This window comes from Lontra canadensis, unplaced genomic scaffold (assembly GCF_010015895.1).
Source record: "Lontra canadensis isolate GAN:19392208 unplaced genomic scaffold, GSC_riverotter_1.0 scaffold7, whole genome shotgun sequence".
In the NCBI taxonomy this organism is placed as follows: Eukaryota; Metazoa; Chordata; class Mammalia; order Carnivora; family Mustelidae; genus Lontra; species Lontra canadensis.
Genome location: NW_022631001.1, coordinates 1,496,131 through 1,518,649, shown reverse-complemented (window position 1 = coordinate 1,518,649; position 22,519 = coordinate 1,496,131). Strand labels below are relative to the sequence as shown.

The 22,519-nt window shown below is 34.0% G+C and overlaps 1 protein-coding gene across 3 annotated transcripts in view; it reads left to right on the top strand.

The window, feature by feature from the left end:
• CNTN5 (contactin 5) overlaps window positions 1-22,519 on the top strand; it is a 1,319,804-nt gene that overhangs the window by 881,632 nt on the left and 415,653 nt on the right. For all 3 annotated transcript variants that reach the window (XM_032852733.1, XM_032852732.1, XM_032852734.1), the window contains one exon: window positions 6,062-6,157. In XM_032852733.1, coding sequence (XP_032708624.1) covers window positions 6,062-6,157 — 96 coding nt within the window. The remainder of the gene's footprint in view (window positions 1-6,061; window positions 6,158-22,519) is intronic.

Genomic DNA, 22,519 nt, shown 5'->3' with positions numbered 1-22,519 from the left:
ATATGACAATGATCTGAATAATCCTAATGATAACAGAAACAAAGAAATAAAAGTGACGAAAAAAGACTTCAATATGCAATCACTTTACAAATGAGGCAAATATAAAAAGTTAATATTAGAAAATTTTTCGGCCATTTTTATAGAAATCACAGAGGTTAAAGCTATGAGGCCCCACAGAGAGAGTACCTATATTAGTTCTTCAATATTATAATCTTACATAAGAATCTGATACCCTAATGTTAGTAATTAATAAAGTTCAAGTCTCTGGCATCTAGTCTAAAGTGTTTGACCTTTTCAATTTTTTTGGTTTTTGTAAAAACTCAAACTCAATTTCATGAAGTTTAGAACTCTTAATAAACTATATTCACAAAACCTTTAGTGTTAGAGAACTGAGAATACCTGAAGCATTGACAGTCTAAAGCTTACTGGCACCACCTACAGGATGAATATATAACCAAGTGCAATTTATTTTATTTTAAAGACTTTATTTATTTATTTGAGAGAGAAAGAGAGAGCAAATGAGCAAGCAGGGGGTTGAGGGAGAAGAATAGGGAGAGAGAATCCCAACCAGGCCGAGTTTGGAGCCTGATGCAGGGCTTGATCCCATGACCCTGAGAACAGGACCTGAGTCAAAATCAAGAGTCAGACTTTCAACTGCCTGAGCCACCCAGGCATCCCTAACCAAGTGCAATTTAAAATAAGTACTCTGATTCCCATTCCTTTTTCCAAACACACAACTCTCATATCCCAAGCATTGTGACTTAATCAGAACAGATTTAAGACTAGGAAATTAAAACCCAGGAGACAGATTAACCTCAACACTTTATTCCTAATTATATAAGATTTATCTGTTTGAATGGTATTGAGAAAATTAGACAGTAGAAGGATGAAACTGGACCATTTTCTTACACTGTGCACAAAAATATGCTCAAAATGGATTAAAGACCTCAATGTGAGAAGGAATCCATCAAAATCCTAGAGGAGAACACAGGCAGCAACCTGTTTGACCTCTTGGCAACAATTTCTTGCTAGACACGTCTCCAAAGGCAAGGGAAACAAAAGCCAAAATGAACTATTAGGATTTCATCAAGATAAAAAGCCTTTACATAGGAAAAAAAATTGACAAAATCAAGACAACTGACAGAATGAGAGAAGATATTTGTAAATGTCCTATTAGATAAAGGGTTAGTATCCAAGATTTATAAAGAGCTTATAAATCTCAACATCCAAAAATCAAATAATCCAATTATCAAATGATTTCACTCATATATGAAATTTAAGAAACAAAACAGATGAACATAGGGATAGGAAGGGAAAAATAAAATAAGACGAAATCAGAGGGGGAGAAAAACCATAAGAGACTCTTGACTATCAGAAACAAACTGAGGGTTGCTGGAAGGGGAGGTGTGTGAGGGGAAGGGATAATTGGGTGATGGCATTAAGGAGGGCTTGTGATGTAATGAGCACTGAATGTATCACTGAATGAATCACTTATATGTAAGTGATTAATTATTGAACTCTACCTCTGAAACAATATACTATGTGTTAATTAATTTAAATAAAATTAAAATAAATTTTATCCTATTGCCTTGATCCTTTCCCCTCATTTCTCCCTAGTAGCTAACCAATCTATTGTACTTAACCTAAGATCATAAGATCAGTGTCCTCAACCTCTCATGTACTTTCTCTCTCCCACACCTTCAAATAATTCACCTTTCTAGGCAATGGTTTTTCAAATGTTTTTATATGTATGTATGTGTGCAAAATGCACAATATCTACCTAAGTTGTCTTAAAGGGTGAAAAACCTTCCTAACTTGTTTGCAAATTTGTTCAACCCGCTATAACACCCAGTGTGATCTTTATGAAGTTTTTCAGGAGAAATACTTCTATAGATCTTACTATCTGGTAACATTGTTCTTCCCCTGAGTTATCAGAAAATTTTATCTTGCCATAACCATAAATAACAAGACTGGAAATATATCCATTTTTATTTTGGCCCTCTAAGTTTAAAGTAAAATTAATGGTCAACTTCTAATAATTTACAAAAATCCATGACATGTATTCTTAAGTGCTAATCTTAACCTAGAGGATTCATACCATACCCATTTTATCCTCACCTGGAATCTGTAAACCACTTGTTTGATCTTTTTTGTATTGTATTTGTATTATATACAACTGTATATAACTATAACTGTAAGCTGTTTCAAATCCTTTGTTGGATAATGCAAGGAAGAAAGGGAAGAAGGAAGGAGGAAAGGTAAGCAGGTGGAGGAAAGAAGGAGAGAAAGGGAGGAAAAAACGTGAATTGTATGTGTGTGTGTATGTGTAGCTCACATTCAGGAGAATATCATGAAGTACTATATAGTAACTCATAAGTATGGCTGTGACAAGCTGAAACTACAATAGTCTGGGCTCATACATCTATTTGGTGGCACAGATTCCTCTCAGCTGGGTCTATGGAAAGTTGGTCCAAGTAGATATGATTAGTTCATACATCTACATCCATCCCTTGCATCTTTTCTGCAACCCTAGTATCTAACATTGTGTTCAGTGTGTGGTTTGCACTGAAGAAATATTTATTTAATAAATGGATGAAATGATTTTTCTTACATCTGTTAAATATGCTTCAAATCACACATCCTAAATCTATATTCTAACTGTCATGTGAGGTTCTCAAACACATCATTTATTATATACCTGTTTTTCTTTGCATGGTTCATTGAGGATGAATAGGTACAATAATTCTGTAAGCTGCAGTTGTAGTTAAAGTTCCACTATCAAATTCTCCATGAGCTTCTGAAATTGGGAAAAGAGTGAGAAAAGACAAGGCCTAGAGCTCTGTGATTCTTGATCACAAATTTTCTCCTCTAATCCATTACTTCTCTATTTGTCCACGTGCTATTTTACAAGTTCAGAAAAGTTTTATTTCAGTTCAAGACTTTAACCTGAATTTTAGAGTCCTTGTACTACTAAGATTTTACTTTTTACTCATTTTTCCTTTACAAGTCAAAAATAGAACATAACAACATGTACTTTTTATCATGTGTCAATAAAATAATCAAAGCTCCATCCATAAAAGTTGTTTTTTTTTAATCTCCTTGATATATACAATGTATAACCTATTAAAATAAAGTAATAAGCACTCAAAGTTCGTTCTCTGGTGAGTACCCTCAAAGAAAAGTAACTGATTTTTATTCACAGTGAGATAAAAATAACCAGCTGTTTTTTCATTAACACTATTCTGCCCAATTGCCATCCCCACTCTAACCAATAATTTTTTTTTTTACATAAATCATTCTGACATAGATCAACCAGAATCTTCCATAACACAGGAACCATTTTTACATTACAGGTAATAATATTCCACCATTTTTTTTCCCCTAGGAGGAAGGATTTAAATGAGAAAAGTATACTCTCCATGAAATTTCAGTCTTCTTTTTAGTATTTCTCCGTATGTCTTATGAAAGAAAGAAATGTATTCATAATTGAAAAAAATCCATTTATCTTTGTTCTGCTGGTGCTATACTTTCTAAGAAATAATGACACAGAAAATTTCATGAGGAAATGTTGAATTGTACCTGCATTAACAGCTGATATCCAATAAAGCAATTATAACTTTTAGGTCATTGTGATCTCAAAACACAATTTGAGTCATAATTATTCTATAATTTATAATTATTCTATAATTTTATTTTCTTTTTCATGTTTAATTTTTAGGGTGTGCCTGTACTTCAGTGTCTCAGATATAGAACTTAATTTAGTACTGTTCTTTATTAAAATATTCTTTTTTTAAAAGATTTTTGTTTATTTATTTGACAGAGTGACCACAAGTAGGCAGAGAGGCAGGCAGAGAGGGAGGGGGAAGCAGTCTCCAGGCTGAGCAGAGAGCCCAATGTGGGACTCGATCCCAGGACCCTGAGATCATGACCTGAGCTAAAGGCAGAGGCTTAACCCACTGAGCCACCCAGGTGTCCCTATTAAAATATTCTGTTCACTATACTAGGTTGATTGAAATGTCATAATAAGGAAAACATAAACTTGTAGTAAATATATTGGAAGATACATATATGTTTTTCAAAAACCATTTAAGAAACTCAGTTATAATACATTGATGTCTAAATAGACTTTCAGAGTTTATAAATTCAGTGATGATGAAAAAAGCAAAGTAAAACTATATAATCCCTAAAGAGACATTACAGCTTTAATGTGTGGTTCCTGTGTCTAAGTGTGGAGTCAAAGGAAGGCAAATTAGATATCTTGCCATGCTTGTTTTCTCAATTCAGATATTTTATGGAAAAAGACAGCTTCTATCCCTAAGAATCAATACATAGGAATTTAATGCCGTGAGTCATACATATTTGACAATGAGTAAAACTTGATTTTCAACAGAAGTTACTGTGTTTTCAAACCACTGTTAAAAAGAAAAAAAAGAAAAAGAAAAAGAAAGAATTAAGACAATTCTTTCTAATCTATCCAGTTTGTGAAAAGTTTAACTATTGACAATGAAACACAGAATTTTTAAAATTTGATTTATTTAATCACAAGAGACAGAGAGAGGGAGAGAGGCAGAAGCAGAGGGATAAGCAGGCTGCTTCCACAGGGAGACTTTTATGGGACTTGATCCCAGAACCCTGGGTTCAGGACCCGAGTTGAAGGTAGAACTTAACCAACTGAGCCACTCAGGCATCCTGAAGCATAGAATTATGTGTAAAATTCTAAAGACTTTCATCAATAATGAATACTCCCCTAATTATTTGGCATTACACCTTCACTGTTTAGTATTTCTTCATGATTTTGAATGCATTTTAAAAGATTTGATTGTACATTTAGTAAATCACTAAATTGTGGCATATATCTCAAAAAAAGTATAGGATCCTTCTTAAGATATTAAAATTAGTGATTTCTCTTTCATATAATTTCAGTATACTTTCTCTACTGCTTACCACTCTCATCATTTGTCCGATTAACAAACATTAAATTTGAAAGTCTACATTGTATTACTGTGAAACATACTATTTTAATGTGAAGTAATGAGAATTTTCAAAAAAACCCTCTTTTATAATTGGTGAATAATGGAGGAAAACAGAACATTTTCAAGAAGTATTTTTCACCATTGGAACACGATTTTACAGACAAAATTCTGGGACAATGTTTATTTATAAAAATATTGAAATCCTACTATTCCTAGGAAACTATTCTAAAAATCATATCTTTGATTAACTTAGCCCAAGAAGGGGGAAAGGGCCATATATACAGAGCTATGACTAGATTAATAAAAATAATAGAAATACAAATATTCTTCATTTTATAGGTCACTTTATTTTTTGAAAAATATTTTCAAATTTTGCAAATGCAACATAATTTAAGAGAAGGGAGTTGATCGCCAATCAATGCTATAATTCTTCATGCATATAGTTGGGTATTTTGATAACTATGAGATTCCCAGAGTAATGAAAATGAATGAGTATAATTAATTTGTACCAGCCATTCCAGGTTTCTATAAAATGAAAATCACACGACTTTCTCACACACATTTATAGAAAAAGAATACTTTATATCCTCATCATATTTGCTAGAGCACACAAGTCTCTCTAATTTGGAAAATTCACACTTGGTTTTACACAGCATTCCTAGCATGACATAATGAGGCACCAGGTTGGATACCAGACACCTCTAACCACTTCTATTTCTCTTCTCACTATGCATGATTTGGTCTTATTAGTAGTAGAAAAAGCAATATGTAGGAAATATTACAAATAAATACAAGGACTATCTAATGTGTTATAAAGCTATTGTCTATTTTCTTCCTATACTGGCAACTTGTATGCACTATAAATAGAAAAAGAGAGTGTGTAATACATATAATCTGAAAATTGTGGTATTAAAAGTGTATGATATAGACTTATTTTTAAGGCTCTGATATCACTGCCTAACAAACAAAAATAAACTTTGCATAATGAGAGAAAAGTAGGTACAACTTATAAAAGTAGACATTGTTTAAGATTTTTTATTTTTATTTTTTATTTTGCCTTTCATCTAAATGCTGTGTTATATTGACAGATCTGGGAAATTTTAGTGGCCGGACAAGAAGTGCAGTCTCTGTGAGGGAAGGCCAGGGGGTTGTTCTGATGTGCTCTCCTCCGCCTCATTCACCAGGTACAGTAGGATCCCATTCTATATTGCTGCTGATCTCGTTTACTATATGCTCATTCTTTTAGACAGGGTATTTAGTAAGAAACATTCCAGGTGACATGTGCATTCAAAAAAAAAAAATGTATCAGAGTACCGCGGAGTAATTAAAGCTCATATATTCAAACTACCACTGGATAGAAGACTGCACTCCTATGATAAAATTGTTTTATTGCCATTCTAACTGTTGATTGTTATGGTTATGTCTCTGCCTGCCACCAGTGAGGAATACATTGCCTGGAGCACAAGGAATGTGATAAGCTGAGAGTAAAAATTTTTCAAAATTATTTGGAGTGTCAGAGTTGAGTTAATAACAATGTGCATCTTGTTTCAGAAGATAAGCTTGCAACAGGGGTGTTTATAGTGTTGTTTGTCACACTGGAAAAAAAAAAACTGCTAAACTTTTTTTTTTTTTTTTTAAGTTTCAAACAAAACTATAATTTACGTATTACTGTTTGGCCACTCGAGCTCTTATTTGTAAAAGTCATATTAAAAGGTTAAGTACTTCATGGGGTTTGAAGAAACAGAATAGTAAACTGTGCTCAGATTAATTATATTCCCTTTACCAGCCCAGCTAATTATACTTTTTTTTTAAGTTCTATAATTTGAGATGAGAACCTGTTTGTATCTCAGTATAGTTTTCCTATAATACAATTCAAGAGTGGCCAGTATCAATTAGGGAGAGAGAATCAAATGTCTGTCTGAGAAATAACAAAGACCTTACCGCTAACAGGAAACTGAATTCAGAGTCCTGGCATTTCAGTCAATTTTTCTTCTTTGTTTAGTGTGAAAATCATACTTGTTTCTAGGTTGTAATTATCAGTGTAGTAATGGGGACCAACTTTGTGCTACCATAGATCATTCTTATCATAAATTATGATAAGACCTCAATCAATTTTCTTAAAATTTCTCATCTTTATCTGACCCCTTCCTAATGTTTTTCGATTGAAGGAAAAGTAAATTTTATTTCAATAAGAAAATATTTTTTAAAAACCATTTTTTAAAAGTCAAATACTAATTACTTTCAGGAATCAATTTTTGAGTTTTCCCCCACTTAATTCTTATATATCAATTCAGTCCACTCTTCTGTGAGTAGTTTGGAGACTTTTACAGTAAACATATTTAGTCTTACCTGCTTGTGATTCTAGATTTAGATACTTTCAAGGAAGCATGTATTGTAACTTTTTTCCTATGGATAAGACAGAAAATTTTAGTAGGTTTAAGTGAATCATGTAGCATCAGTATATGCTATGTCTAATGTTGGGTTATTAGATTTCATTTAAGGATCAGTATTAGATGAGTAATAGTTAAAGATAAAAGAGAGGAAGGAAGAGGAGGAGGACAAAGGAACCTGTTCTATAAAGAATGAAAGTGTTCACCATCAGACTTACAGGAGTTAACACAAAAGCAAGATTTTTTGAAACATAATCTATATCACAAGACTGTTAGAACATGTACAGAAAAGGGAAATATGAGACAATGATACAGGAAACAAAACAAGATTACACAAAGACAAGTTATCCAATTGCTGAAGAAAACTACAGAGATTTCTACTGGGGAAAAATAGCAATAATGAATTGCATACATGATAAGCAAGAGATAAGAATATGTATTAATAATTGAGGAAATAAAAATGTGATCGTTGATTGACATCAATAAGAGTAATCCTAGATGGTTGCTATTGTGTATATGTTGTAAGAATATATACACTTGGGGGACCTGGCTGGCTCAGTTGGTGGAGTATGTGACTCTTGATCTTGGTATTTTGAGTTTAAGCTCCACATTGGTTATAGAGATTATTTAGGAAATAAATTTAAAAGAAATTTTTAAAATTTAAAAAGAAATATTAGACTGGTAGTATGCTTTAATATGGTAGAAGAGGTTGTATTCTACTAGGTATTTATTTTGGGGTTTTATGTCAACTGATGCACTCAAACATTAGTGTTAGCATCACAGAGTTTTAGGGGATACATGCATGGTCAAAACAACAGGAGTAACTCAGCATCCAGACAAATGTCTAACACTTACCAGATGAGTAGTTTTCTCCTGATCAGCCAAATCCTATCTTTAAGGTTCTTTATTGAATATCCCTTTTATATTCTTGCTCCAACTGAAACTTGCAAATACCCTGAAGATTTGGCTTCCCACTACCCTTTACAGTCATGGCTATTTATTCTCCCAATTTGTATGTACCATTCAGAGTAAGATTAGAACAGATATCCTTTCTCCTTATTACCCATTCTCCCTTGTTCCTCCTTACAAACCCTCAGTTTTTAAGTTTCAAGGCATTAGACTCTACCCTTTCTTGTTGCAGTCATTTACACTTTCCAAGTTCATTATCTTCATTTCCTGAGATTTTACCACCTGGGTCACTGTCAATTTCTTCAATACTTATCCAGTCTTAATATTTGATCATTTCAATAGAGGTCTTACAATATCCCATCCTCTTCATTCCTTTTATTTCTCCATTGGGATGCTCTTATTTTACAATCAACCAGGGCCACTTAATCTGTTATTATCAACATGTACAATCTCTCAATTACCACACTTTTATTCTCTGATTAGCATTTACTACCTCATTCCTTCCAGTACCCTGAGTCCAGGAATCCTTTAATGTCATTGAAATCTGTAAATCTTGGATCCTAGCCTCTTCTCACTCTACTTCCCCTCCTTTGATTCTCACTTTTTTCTTTCAGTGATTATCATTTTCTTGAATAGAGTTTCACTTTTCTCACCCTTTTATGCTTCATCACACTGACTCAACAGTTGACAAAACTTTAATCCTAATGTAGATCCAACTTTCAGCCTACTTCATGCCCAAACCTATTCAATTTAATATAACTGTAAAAGAAAAGAGACAGAGTTATGCAGACTGATCTAAGTCTAAAAACCAAACTTATGAATTTCAAGGGCACTTTAACGCTGATAAAAAAAATTAAAGATTTTATTTATTTATGACAGAGATAGCGAGAGAGGGAACACAAGCATGGTGGGGGGCAGTGGAGAGGGAGAAACAGGATCCCTGCTGAGCAGAGAGCAGGACATGGGGCTCGATACCGGGATGCTGGGATCATGACCTGAGCTGAAGGCAGACACTTAATGACTGAGCCACCCAGGTGCCTAATCAGAAATTTAAAAAAAAAAAAAAAAAAGGTAAGTCTAGTTTCCTTACTGTAATTCTGTCAAATCTTAGTATGTCTCCCTTCCTTCAGTTCTTCTGTCATCCCTACTCTCAGCTGAAAACCATGCATCCTACTCCACTGGGGAAAGGAAGGCAATTAGGAGATAATATCTACAGCCTTCACCACCGAATGAAACACTCATTAGCATCTGTACTGATAGATTGTAAATACCCCCCCCCTTTCTAAGAAAGGGAGAGAGTACATGCTGGTGACTAAGGAGAGGCAGAGGGAAAGAGAGAATCTTAAGCAGACTCCGCACCTGACTTGGGCAGGGAGGACTACCTCTCACAACCCAGAGATTATGACCTGAGCTAAAATCAGAAACTGAATGCTTAACCAACTGAGCTGCCCAAACACCCCTTCTCTATTTTAGTATAAATGCATTGTTGTGCTTTTTCAGCCAATCCCTTAACTTGTGCACTGTAGTTCATCCTTTTTCTGTCTACTCTAAGAAATCTCTTTAGCGAAGATGATCTACATCTTCACCATGGATTGATTGTTTAGTCTCTTCTTGATCATTCCCAACAGCATCAACTATACTGTCTCTTCCTTCACCTGAAAACAAAACAAAGCAAAGCTCTCTTTACTGATGTCATCTCTCACCTACTACCTCATTTTTCTGCTCCTTTTCACTGCAAAACTCTTCAAAACCTTTGTCTACCATACTTCATCTAATTCCACTCCTTTGATTCTGCCTCTCTTTCTTACTGTCTGTCCCTTTTTCTCTTTCTGTCTCTCTCTTTTTAAAAGTAGATTTATTAAAGTACAATTAATATCCCAGGAAATTCACTCATTTTAAGTATGGTTCACTGAATTTTAGTAAATTTATACAGTTGTGCTACCATTATCAAAATCTTGTGTTACAACACTTCCATCATTTCACAAAGGTATTCCCACCCAATTTCCCCATTGATCTACTTTTTTAGAAAGTTCATTTTCACTGAATCGAATCATATAATGTTCAGTCTGGGTATATATATATATATATACACATATATATATATATACATATATATATGTGTATATATATATATATATATGGTAAGAGAGAGTTTGGTTTCTTATACCTATAAGAATATATATATATATATATATATAGCCTAGTGTTTCTAAGTTTCATTCATATTAAGACAAGTATCAATAGTTTGTTAGTCTATATTGTTGAATAGCATTCCATTGTACAGATACACCCCATTCTGTTTATCCATTACTCAGTTGATGGGCATTTGGAATATTTTCAGTCTTCAAGTTGTTGGTCAGTTCAACCTCCATAAAATGCTTTTCTTGCTTAGCCTTTAAATACTGACATCTCCAAAACATATATCTCCAACTAGAACTCTGGCTTGTGTATTCATTTACCTATTCAATATTTCCAATCAGAATACCTAATAGGCATTACAAACCTAACCATGTCTAAAACTGCACTTCTCATTATATCTTCTCTAAATCTGCTCCACCTACAGTCTTTTCCAACTCAGTCAAAGGCAATTCCATCTCTTACTATCCATCAGGCCTTAGAGTCTTTTTTAACTTCTCACTTCCTGACACCCCACATATAAACCATTCAGCAATTTTATTGGTCCTACTCAAAGCTTTATCTAAAATCTGACCATTTCTCTCTCCCTTTTACTGTAGATTTCCAGAATGAACCACCATCATCTCCTACCTGGATTATTCACCATAGTTTCTTAACTAATCTCCCTTTTAAAATTTTATCTTTTTTTGTTCAATCTATTCTTAACATAATAACCAGAGTCATTATTTAAAATGAAGTTGTTGTCATATTACCTCCTCTCTGTGCAAGACACTCCAAAAATTCCCCATCTACCAACTGAATTGAGTTACCCCAAAATTCATGTTGTGTGACAGTATTCTGAGACCGGCCTTTGGAGGGTAATTAAGTTTAGATAAGGTCATGAGAGTATGGCCCTCGGTATAGGTTTAGTGTCCTTATGAGCAGAGACACTAGAGAACTTGCTCTCTCTCTTCCTCATATAAGATTATAGTACAAAGGCAGTGTGTACGAGTCAGAAAGAGAAGTCTCACCAAAACCAAATACTCTGGCACCCTGAACTCACAGTTCAAGCCTCCAGTACTGTGGGAAAATAAATTTCTGTTCAAGTCACCCATTCTATGGCATTTTGTTATGACCCCCTAAGCTAACTATTACCTGTCTCATTCTGAATCAAAGCCAAAGTTCTCATAGTGGCTTGAAGAGCCCTCACCGTGTAGTAAGAGATCTTTTCTTATCACTGACTTTTTTTTTCTCATAATGATGTTGTGAATGAACATAATTATAAAATATATAAATAAATGTAATTCTCATTATTAATAGAGAAGAATAAATTGTGATATCTTGTATTTTTGCCAAAGGAACAAACTGAAAGCTAAAGGATTGGAATTATTAATTGAAAGCACAATCATACTGAGAAATAGTGATTTAATTATAGTGCCTTGCTTGGTCAATTAAAAGAACTCTGGGGGTGCCTGTGTGGCTCAGTGGGTTAAGGCCTCTGCCTTCGGCTCAGGTCATGATCTCAGGGTCCTGGGATTGAGCCCCACATCGGGCTCTCTTCTCAGCAGGGAGCCTGCTTCCTCCCTCTCTCTCTGCCTGCCTCTCTGCCTACTTGTGATCTCTGTCTGTCAAATAAATAAATAAAATCTTAAAAAAAAAAAAAACAACTCTGAAAATGTCTCAGGAAAGTCAAGTAAAAAAATTATTTCTGGAGAGGCAAGGTTAAGTGTAGAAAGAAAAAGCTAGGACTTAATCAATGAAAGAAGCTTAGAGTTTGAGTACGTAAACTGATACCTATTATGATCTCAAAAACAGCCTTCTTTTTGGTGGAATAAGGTCATATATTGTGAAGTGAGTATATAACCTGATAAATAAAATCTCAGACCCAAATTTCTGTCTCATCCAAATAGTCATGTAGACCATTTTTATCATACCTACTTAACTGATACTTAATGCCAGTTTGTTCCTCACTTTTTTTTTACTTTTATTTCAAATCATAATTATCTTAATACTTTATCATAATTTAACTAATTTTTTATTTCAAGTTTTTATTTAAATTCCAGTCAGTTAACATATACTGTAATATTCATTTCAGGAGTAGAATTTAGTGATTCATCACTTACATAAAACACCCAGGGCTCACCACAACATATGCCCTCCTTAATCTCCATCACCCATTTAGCCCATCCCTTACCTCCCCTCCAGCAAACCTCAGCTCTATAGTTAAGAGTCTATTTCATGGTTTGTCTGTTTTTTTCCTATGTTCACCTATTTCATTTTTAGACTCCACATATGAGTGAAATCTTTCTCTGACTGAATTATTTTCCATTCTAGTTCCAACCATGTCATTGTAAACAGCAAGAGTTCATTCTCTTTTATGGCTGAGTAGTATCCCCTTATATTCCATTCCAATATATACAATGAGTCTTTTTTTTATTTAAAATCAATTAATGAACATATAGGATATTATTAGCTTCAGAGATAGAGTTGAGTGATTCATTGGTTGCATATAACACCCAATGATCATTACATCACGTGCCCTCCTTAATGCCCATCACCCAATTATACCTTTCTCCCACCCACCTCCCCTCCAGCAACCCTCAGTTCATTTCTTATAGTTAAGAGTCTCTTGTGATTTGTCTCCCTTTCTGATTTTGTCTTATTTTTTTCCTTCCTTACCCCTATGTTCATCTGTTTCATTTCTTAAATTTCATATATGACTGAAATCATTTGATAATTGTCTTTCTCTGAAAGACTTCTTTCACTTAATGTAACACACTCTAGTTCCATCCACCTCATTACAAATGGCAAGATTTCTTTTTTGATGGCTGAGTAATAGTCCACTGTGTATGTACACCACATCTTTATCCATTCCTCTGTTGATAGACATTTTGGCTCTTTCCATAGTTTGGCTAATATGGACATTGCTGCTCTAATTGGGGTTAATGTGCCCCTTTGAATCACTATTTTTGTGTCCTTTGGATAAATACCTAGTAGTACAATTTCTGGGTCAGAGGATAGGTCTATTTTTATCTTTTTGAGGAACCTACATACTGTTTTCCAGACTAGCTATACCAGTTTGTGTTCTCACCAACAATGTAAGAAGGTTCTCCTTTCTCCCCATCTTTGCCAACATTTGTTGTTTCTTGACTTGTTAATTTTAGCCATTCTGACTATTGTGAGGTAGTATCTCATTGTGGTTTTAATTTGCATTTCCCTGATGCCAAGTGATGTTGATCATTTTTTCATGTGTCTGTCAGACATTTGTATGTTTTCTTAGAAAAAATACCTCTCTCATATCTTCTATTTTATAACAAGGTTATTTGTTTTTTGAATGTTGAGTTTTATAAGTTCTTTATATATTTTAGATACTAACCCTTTATCAGATTTGTCATTTGGAAATATCTTCCCCCATTTCAAAGTTTGCCTTTTAGTTTTGTTGATTGCTTGCTTCACTGTGCAGAAGGTTTTATCTTGATGAAGTACCAAATGTATATTTTTGTGTTTTTTTCTCTGCCTCAGGAGACACACCTAGTAAGATGATTCTAAGGCTAATGTTAAAGAGGTTACTGCCTGTGTTTTCCCCTAGAATTTTAATGGCTTCCTGTCTCACTTCTAGGTCTTTAATTCATTTTGAATTTATTTTTTGTATATAGTGTAAACATGTGGTCTAACACCATTTGTAAAAAAGACTGTCTTTTAACCATTGGATATACTTTCCTGCTTTGTTGAAAATTAATTGGCCATATAGGTGTGGGTCCATTTCTGGGTTTCCTGTTATGTTCTATTGACGTATACATCTGTTACTGTGCCAGTACCATATTGTCTTGATCACTACAGCTTTGTAATAGAATTTGAAGTCTGGAATTGTGGTGCCTCCAGGTTTGCTCTTCTTTTTCAAGGTTGCTTTGGCTATTTGGGTCTTTTGTGATTCCATATAAATTTTAGGATTATTTGTTCTATCTCTGTGGAAAATGCTGGTGATATTTAGGTAAGGATTGCATTAAATGTGTAGATTGCTTTGAGTACTATAAACGTTTTAACAATGTTGGTTCTTCCAATCTAGGAGCATGGGATGTTTTCCATTTCTTGGTGTTCTCATCAATTTCTTTAGTTTTCAGAGTACAGATCTTTTATCTCTTTGGTTAGGTTTATTCCCAAGCATCTTATGGTTTTTGGTACAGTTGTAAATGGATTGATTCCTTGATTTCTCTTTCTGCTGATTCATTATTGGTGCCTAGAAATGCAACAGATTTCTGTACATTGAGTTTCTATCCTGCTACTTTACTAAATCTGTGTATCAGTTCTAGCAGTTTTTTGGTTGGAATCTTTGGAGATTTCCACATAGAGTATCATGCCATTTGAAAATAATGAAAGTTTTACTTCTTCCTTGCCAATATGGGTATCTTTTATTTTATTTGTTGTTGTTGTTGTTGTTGTCTGATTGCTGAGGCTAGCACTTCCAGTACCATGTTAAATAATAATTTAAGGAAGAAGACTTGTTCTTGTTCCCAACTTGTTTCCTAACTTTAAAGGAAAAGCTCTCATTTATTCCTCCTTCAAGGTTATTTTAGCTGTGGGTTTTTCATAAATGGCCTTTATGTTGTTGAAATATGTTCCCTCTATCCAGACTTTGTGGAGGGCTTTTATCAAATGGATGCTGCATCTATTGAGAGGTCATATGGTATTTATGCTTTCTTTAATTAATGTGCTGTGTCACATTGATTGAGTTGCAAATATTGAACTACCCTTGAAACCCAGGAATAAATCCCATTTGAGCCTGGTGAATGATTCTTTTAATGTACACTTAGATTCGATTTGCTAGTATTTTACTGAGAAGTTTTGCATCCATGTTCATTAGGGACATTGGCTTGCAGCTCTCTTTTTTTTTAGTGTGGTCTTCGTCTGGTTTTGAAACAAGGTTATGCTGGCCTCATATAATGAGTTTGGAAGTTTACCTTTCATTTCTATTTTTTTTGAACTTTTTGAAAGAATAGGTATTAACTCTTCTCTAAATGTTAGGTAGAATCCCCTGTGAAGCCATTTGACCCTGGAGTTTTGTTTATTGGGAGAATTTTGTATTATTGATTCAATTTCTCTGCTGGTTATCAATCTTTAAAGTTCTCTCTTTCTTCCTGTTTCAGTTTTGCTAGTTTATATGTTTCTAGGAAATACTCATTTCTTCCAGGATGTCCAATTTGGTGGCATATAATTTTTCATAATATTCTCTTTTAATCGTTGTATTTCTGTGGTGATTTCTCCTTTTTCTTTTGTGGTTTTATTTGGATCCTTTCTCTTTTCTTTTTGATAATTCTGTCAAGTGGGTTATCAATTAATTCTTTCAAAGAACCAGCTCCTGGTTTCATTGATTTATTGTTTTTGTTTGTTTATTTGTTTGTTTTTCTGTTCCTATATAATTTATTTCTGTTCTAATCTTTTTATTTTCTTTCCTTTGCTGGCTTTAGGCTTCATTTTTTTGTTCTCTTTCTTGTTCCTTTAGGTGTAAGATTAGGTTGCATATTTGAGATTTGTATTCCTTCTTGAAGTAGCACTGTATTGTTTATATACCTCCCTCTTATGACTGCTTTTGCTGTATCCCAGTGGTTTTGGACCAATATGTTTTCATTTTCTTTTGTTTCCATATATTTATATATAGACAGTTAATCAACTGAGCCACCCAGGCACCCCTGCCTTTGTAATACTTGTTAAGTCATTATTTCTGGAAGTTTTCTCTGTTCCTTTCTAGTCTTTTCACTTTTGGTTTTCTATCCCAAAGAGTCCCCTTTGATACTTCTTGCAGGGTTGGTTTAATGGTCACAAACTCCTTTAGTTTTTGTTTGTCTTGGACATTCTTTATCTCTCTCACTATTCTGAATGATGGCCTTGCTGGATAGAGTACTCTTGGCTGCAGATGTTTCCCATTCAGCACTCTGAATATATCATGACACACTCTTCTGACCTGCCAAGTTTCTGTGGAGAGAACTACAGCCAGCTTTATGGGTCTTCTCTTGTAAGCTAGGGATTTCTTTTCTCTTGTTGCTTTAAGGATTTTTTTCTTTATCTCTAAGTTTTGCAAATTTGACTATACTAAGTCTTTGTGTTGATCTGCTTATGTTGATTTTAATGGGAGTTCTCTGTGCCTTCTGGATCTGAATGTCTATATCTTTCCTCAGACTAGGGAAGTTTTGGCTATAATTTTCTCCAGTAAACCTTCTTCCCCTTTTTCTCAGAGTCTCTGGGACTCATATGACATGAATTTTAGTGTACTTTATGGAGTTGCTGAGTATCCTAAGTCTACATTTGTGATCCATTATGTTTCTTTCCCTCTCCTTTCAGCTTCATTTTTCCCCATAATTTTATATTCTATATCACCTATTCATTTCTCTGTCTTTTCCATCCTTATAATCATTACATCCAGTCAGTTTCATATCTTGGTCATAACATGTTTTGTTTTAGCCTGACTAGTTCTTAGGTTTGTTTGTTTTTATTTCTGTGGTAAGGGACTCCCTAGTGTCTTCTATGCTTATCTTAATACCAGCTAGTATCCTTATGATTATTGCTTTAAATTCTGGATCAAGCATATTACTTATATTTGTTTTGATTAGATCCCTAGCTATGACCTTTGAGAGAAAGACAGTGAGTGTGAGCATGAGTGAGGGCAGAAGAAAAGGGAAAGGGAGAAATAGACTCCCTGCTGAACAGGGAGCCTGATAGGGTGCTCAATCTCAGGGCCCTGAGATCAGGACCTGAGCTGAAGGCAGGCTCTTAACTAACTGAGTCACCCAGCCCCCCTAGAAATTGTAATACTTTTACCATGTCTTTATCTCAACAATTGTTTAGAAACCAAACAGAACAGGTAAGATTACAAGTACATTGAATGAAATGACAGAGAAATAAGAAATTTTTAATTTTTTATTATGCATCTTTTCCTATGTGAATAAAAAACAACAACAACAGCAACAACAACAAAAAACAAAAACAAAACAAAACACAAATTTGGAGCACCTGGATGGCTCAGTAGGTTGAGATTTCAACCCTTGCTTAGGTCATGATCTCATGAGTCAGGCTCCACACTCAGTAGGGATTCTGTCTAAAGATTCTCTCCCTCTGGCCCTCCTCCATTGTGCACTTTCTCTCAAATAAATCATAAAAAAAAAAAAAGAAGAAGAAGAAGAAGAAGAAAAGAAAAAAAAACTCACAAATTTTATAACCTTAAGTTACCCAGAAAAAGGCTGTTTTAACCCAAACTATGCTATCTGGTGAACCATTGTTTATGAGTTTTAACTAGTAATTTGACAGTTTCTGAACTTGGTGGTTATCAACAAATATATTTCAACATTTCCTTAAAATTTCCACAAGTATGTTTTAAAGTATACTCCTTTTTTCTTTTCCTACTTGAGCTGTATTTTGTTGTAACGTGTTCTCTAGATGTCACTGGAAAGGAAAACTCTGTGTGCTTTTTAATTGTATCTGACAAATTTTATACATGAAAAGCTAAATATCACAAAGCAAACACTTCAACCTGGAATTTGTTTTAGAATATTTAGGCATAGCAGAAAAAAAATATTTTTAATATTGCAATAACCCCCTTTTTTTTTTTTTTTTTTGCTTCCTATATTTCTTTGGGATTTCTACATAGAGCACATTGGGTTTATTTAATTATGTGTAGTTGTTTAATTGGATTTGGCCACATATTCCCAACTTTTTAAAATAGTCTATTTTTTTTCCCTCTTTATGAGATACTCCACATAGAAGAGTGTAAAAAACAGTGGGTCAGGACAGCAAGTTGCTTACTCTTTCGATCTGGGCAGGGCAGTTAGCAATCTGTAAATTAGTGTGATAAAATGCAACCATATTAGATTGGACTGATGAGCTTATGAATTAAAAGGCCTCATATTAAAAAAAAAAAAAAACAAAACAAAATGAATATTCCCTTTTTTTAATATGCTGTAATGTACCAGAGAAATTTTACCTCCTCATTGACTCTGAGCCAATAAGGGAAGATGGTAAAAAGAAACACATTATGGAGTCAGATAATTGTCTGTGAATCCCAGTTATCTATTTCCTAGAATGTTGGTTTAGAATGTAAGGAATAAAACTTACCCTACCCTCATTTTCTACCCTTGAAAATAGTATAAAAAGAGTCCTGAACTTAGATAATATTTTTAAATAATATAATACATTGCTAGTATTTTTCCCAAACTTCTCCTCAGGTAATTAAATAATACAATAGATCTTTGAGAGTAATGGACAACCATCACATATATTCAAGAAAGAAGAGCCAAGAAAAGAAAAAGCAGGTGCTGGCTTTAGATGAAGATTGATTAGCATTAGAAAATAAGAGAGGCAACAATGCCAAAGTCCAATCCTTTGTTTTTTTCTCTGAAAAATCTTACTATTCTTTGTCCATAATGTATTTAACTCACTAAACTAAGCACAATCTTGTCAATCAGGGGTAAGGAAACTTTTTCTGTAAATAGCCAAATGGTAACTTTTTTTTTTTTTTTTATGTATCATGTAATCTCTGTCACAGCTACTCAGTTCTGCCTCAGTAGCATAAAAAGTAGCCATATATAATACAGAATGAATGGTAACATCTGTGTTATAATGAAGCATTATTTATGCTGTATTATTACAACATTTGAAATCCATATACTTTTCATTCATCTTTTCATTTTTTCCAGCTATTTAAAAATGTAAACTTTATTTCTAGCTCACTGTCCACAGAGAAGCAGATAGAAAACCAAAATTATCTTCCCAGGCCTATTTTTCTTAAGAGGTTCTCTTGGTAATGCCACTTTCCCTCTAATTCTTTGTGACCCTTCCCTCTTTTTACAGTATCTATATTGAGATGGAAGTAGGGAAAATGTACATTATTTAGCACTTTCCAATTGCACATGATAGAAAGTTAATTCAAAATAGCTTAAGCTCAGTCCAAACAGGAAATGTATTGGCTCTTGAGGGATTCATTATACATATATATGCCATAAGTAAATTTTGTGTCCTAGGGTTAGAAAGATTCAACTCTGTTATCTACCTACAGTGTGACCTTGGAGAAGTTACGTAGTCTGCTCTTACCATAATTCTTCATTTTCGAAATTCTACATGTATGAGGAGTTGAAAAGATTCTATGAGATAACATGTACTGTGCTAAACATATTAACTGCTGCCTAGTAAATATTCCATAACTTGGTGATTATGGTGATGATTCTAATGGTGATGATACCTAATTCATTTTTTTTCTTTTTATAATCAATTAAGTAAAAACAGGTTCAGTTTTCTCTCCCCCTCTCCCTTATCAGTATTCTTAAATGCCTAGAAACAAGTTTTCCTCTTGTCTAATTCCTATCACGTACTCCACTGTATGACAGTCATTTCTGTATCTTTCCTACTTTATATGGTCTGCTGAAGCAGTTCTTCTTTGTAACTTTTATAAGTCTGCTAACACCATCTTGGATGTATCAGGTGCTCAATATATAGAGCTAACTAGCATTCTTAAACCAGTTTAAAAGGCTAGTCAAACACACCCATCTTTAATACCTCATTTCTGCATTTTAAAGAAGATTAACATTAACATTCTTTATTATTTTCAGAAAAAGAATGTAGTGATTTTGTGATGTTATAATACTTAATATAAATCTTACTACAGAAAAGTATACTGTGGACCCTGAGGAACAAACTGAGGATTTGGGAAGGGAGGGTGATGGGGGATGGGTAAGCCTGGTCGTGGATATTAAGGATATTGCATGGAGCACTGGGTGTGTTGCATAAACAATGAAAAAAATAAAATTAAATTAAAAAAAAAGAAAAAGAAATAAATAGAAAGTATTATCTTCATTTAAGAATTTTAATTAATGTTCTTAATTGAAACATTTGAGTCATTAATACTTTTCTCTTTATATCACTTACTAAATATGAGTTATTTTAATTAGATGTATTAATGTATAATTAACATATTTGATTTTGTGTACAATTCAATGAGCTTTAAGAATAAAGTTATGTAACCACAACCATAATTTTTTTTTCTTTTTAATTTAAATTCAATTGGCCAACTGACAGTATATCATTAGCTTCAGATTTAGTATTCAATGTTATCAGTTATATAACACCCGCTGCTCATCACATCACGTGCCCTCCTTAATGTCCCTCACCCAATTACACCATCCCCCACCTACCTCCCCTCCAGCAAACCTGTTTGTTTCCTATAGTGAAGAGTCACTCATGGTTTTTCTCCCTCTCTGATAACTTCCCATTCTGCCTTCCCTCCCTTCCCCTACAGTCCTCTGACCTGTTTCTTATACTCCCCATGTAAGTGAAAACATATGATAATTGTCTTTGTCTGATTGACCTATTTTGTTCAGCATAACACTTTCCAGTTCCATCCACATCTAAGTAAATGATAAGTATTCATCTTTTCAGGTGACTGGGTAATATTCCATTACATACACACACAAAAACACACACATACACATATGCATATACGTATGTGTCATATCTTCTTTATCCATTTATCTGTCGAAGGATATCTCAGCTGTTTCTGCAGTCTGGCTATTGTGGACATTGCTACTATGTACACTGGGGTGCAGGTGTCCCTTTAGATGACTACATTTGTATCTTTGAGGTAAATACCTAGTAGTGTAATTGCTGGATCAGAGGGTAGCTCTATTTTCAATGTCCTGAGGAACTTCTATACCGTTTCCCACAGTGGTTGTACCAGCTTGTATTCCCACCAACAATGTAAAAGAGTCCCTTTTACTCTGCATCCATGCCAACATTTGTTGTTTAATAGTCACTAATTTTAGTCATTCTGACTAGTGTGAGGTAGTATCTCATTGTGGTTCTGATTTATATTTCCCTGATGCCAAGAGACTTGGAACATTTTTTCATGTGTTTCTTGGCCATCTGTAAATCTTTGGAGAAATGTCTGTTCATGTCTTCTGCCTATTTTTTGACTGGATTATTTGTTCTTAGGTGTTGAATTTCATAAGTTCTTTATAGATCTTGGATATTAACCCTTTATCTGATATGTCATTTGCAAATATTTTCTCCCATTCCATAGGTTGCCTTTTAGTTTTGTTGACTATTTCCTTTGCCCTGTAGAAGCTTTTTATCTTGAGGAAGTCCCATTAGTTCGTTTTTGCTTTTGTTTCCCTTGCTTTTGGAGATGTGTCTGGAAAGAAGTTGCTGTGTCCAAAATCAAAGTGGTTGCTGTCTATGTTCTCTAGGATTTTGATGGATTTCTATCTCACTTTGAGGTCTTTCCTCCATTTTGAGTTATCTTTATTTATGGAGTAAGAAAATTGTACAGTTTCATTCTACATATAGCTATCCATTTTTCCCAGCACCATTTATTGAAGAGACTGCTGTTTTTCCATTGGATACTCTTTCCTACTTTGTTGAAGATTAGTTGGCCATAGAGGTGAGTGTCCATTTCTGGATTCTCTATTCTGTTCCATTGGTCCATGTGCCTGTTTTTGTGCTGGTACCATGCTGTATTGTTGATCACAATTTTGTAATATATCTTGAAGTCAGGCATTGTGATGCCTCTAGCTTTGGTTTTCTTTTTCAACATTCCTTAGACTATTTGGAGTCTTTTCTGGTTCCATATATACTTTAAGGTTATTTATTCCAGTTCTGTGAAAAATGTTAATGGTATCTTAATAAGAATTGCATTGAATGTATAGATTGCTCTGGGTTAGAACACACATTTTAACGGTATTCATTCTTCTAATCCATGAGCATGGATGGCTTTTCCATTTCTTTATGTCTTCCTCAAGTTCTTTCATAAATGTTCTGTAATTTTAGAATAAGTTCAGAAGTTTTCCTTCCATTTCTATTTTTTGGAATAGCTTCAGAAGAATAGGTATTAATTCTTCTTTAAATGTTAGGTAGAATTCCCCTGCAAAGCCATCTGGCTCTGTTTGCTGGCAGAATTTGGATTACTGTTTCAATTTCCTTGCTGGTTATGGATCTGTTCAGATTTCCTATATCTTCTTGTTTCAGTTTTGGAGGTTTATAAGTTTCCAGGAATACATCCATTTATTACAGATTGCCTTATTTGTTGGCATAGTGTTGCTCATAATATGTTCTTAAAATTGTTTGTATTTCTGGGACACCTGGGTCACTCAGTGG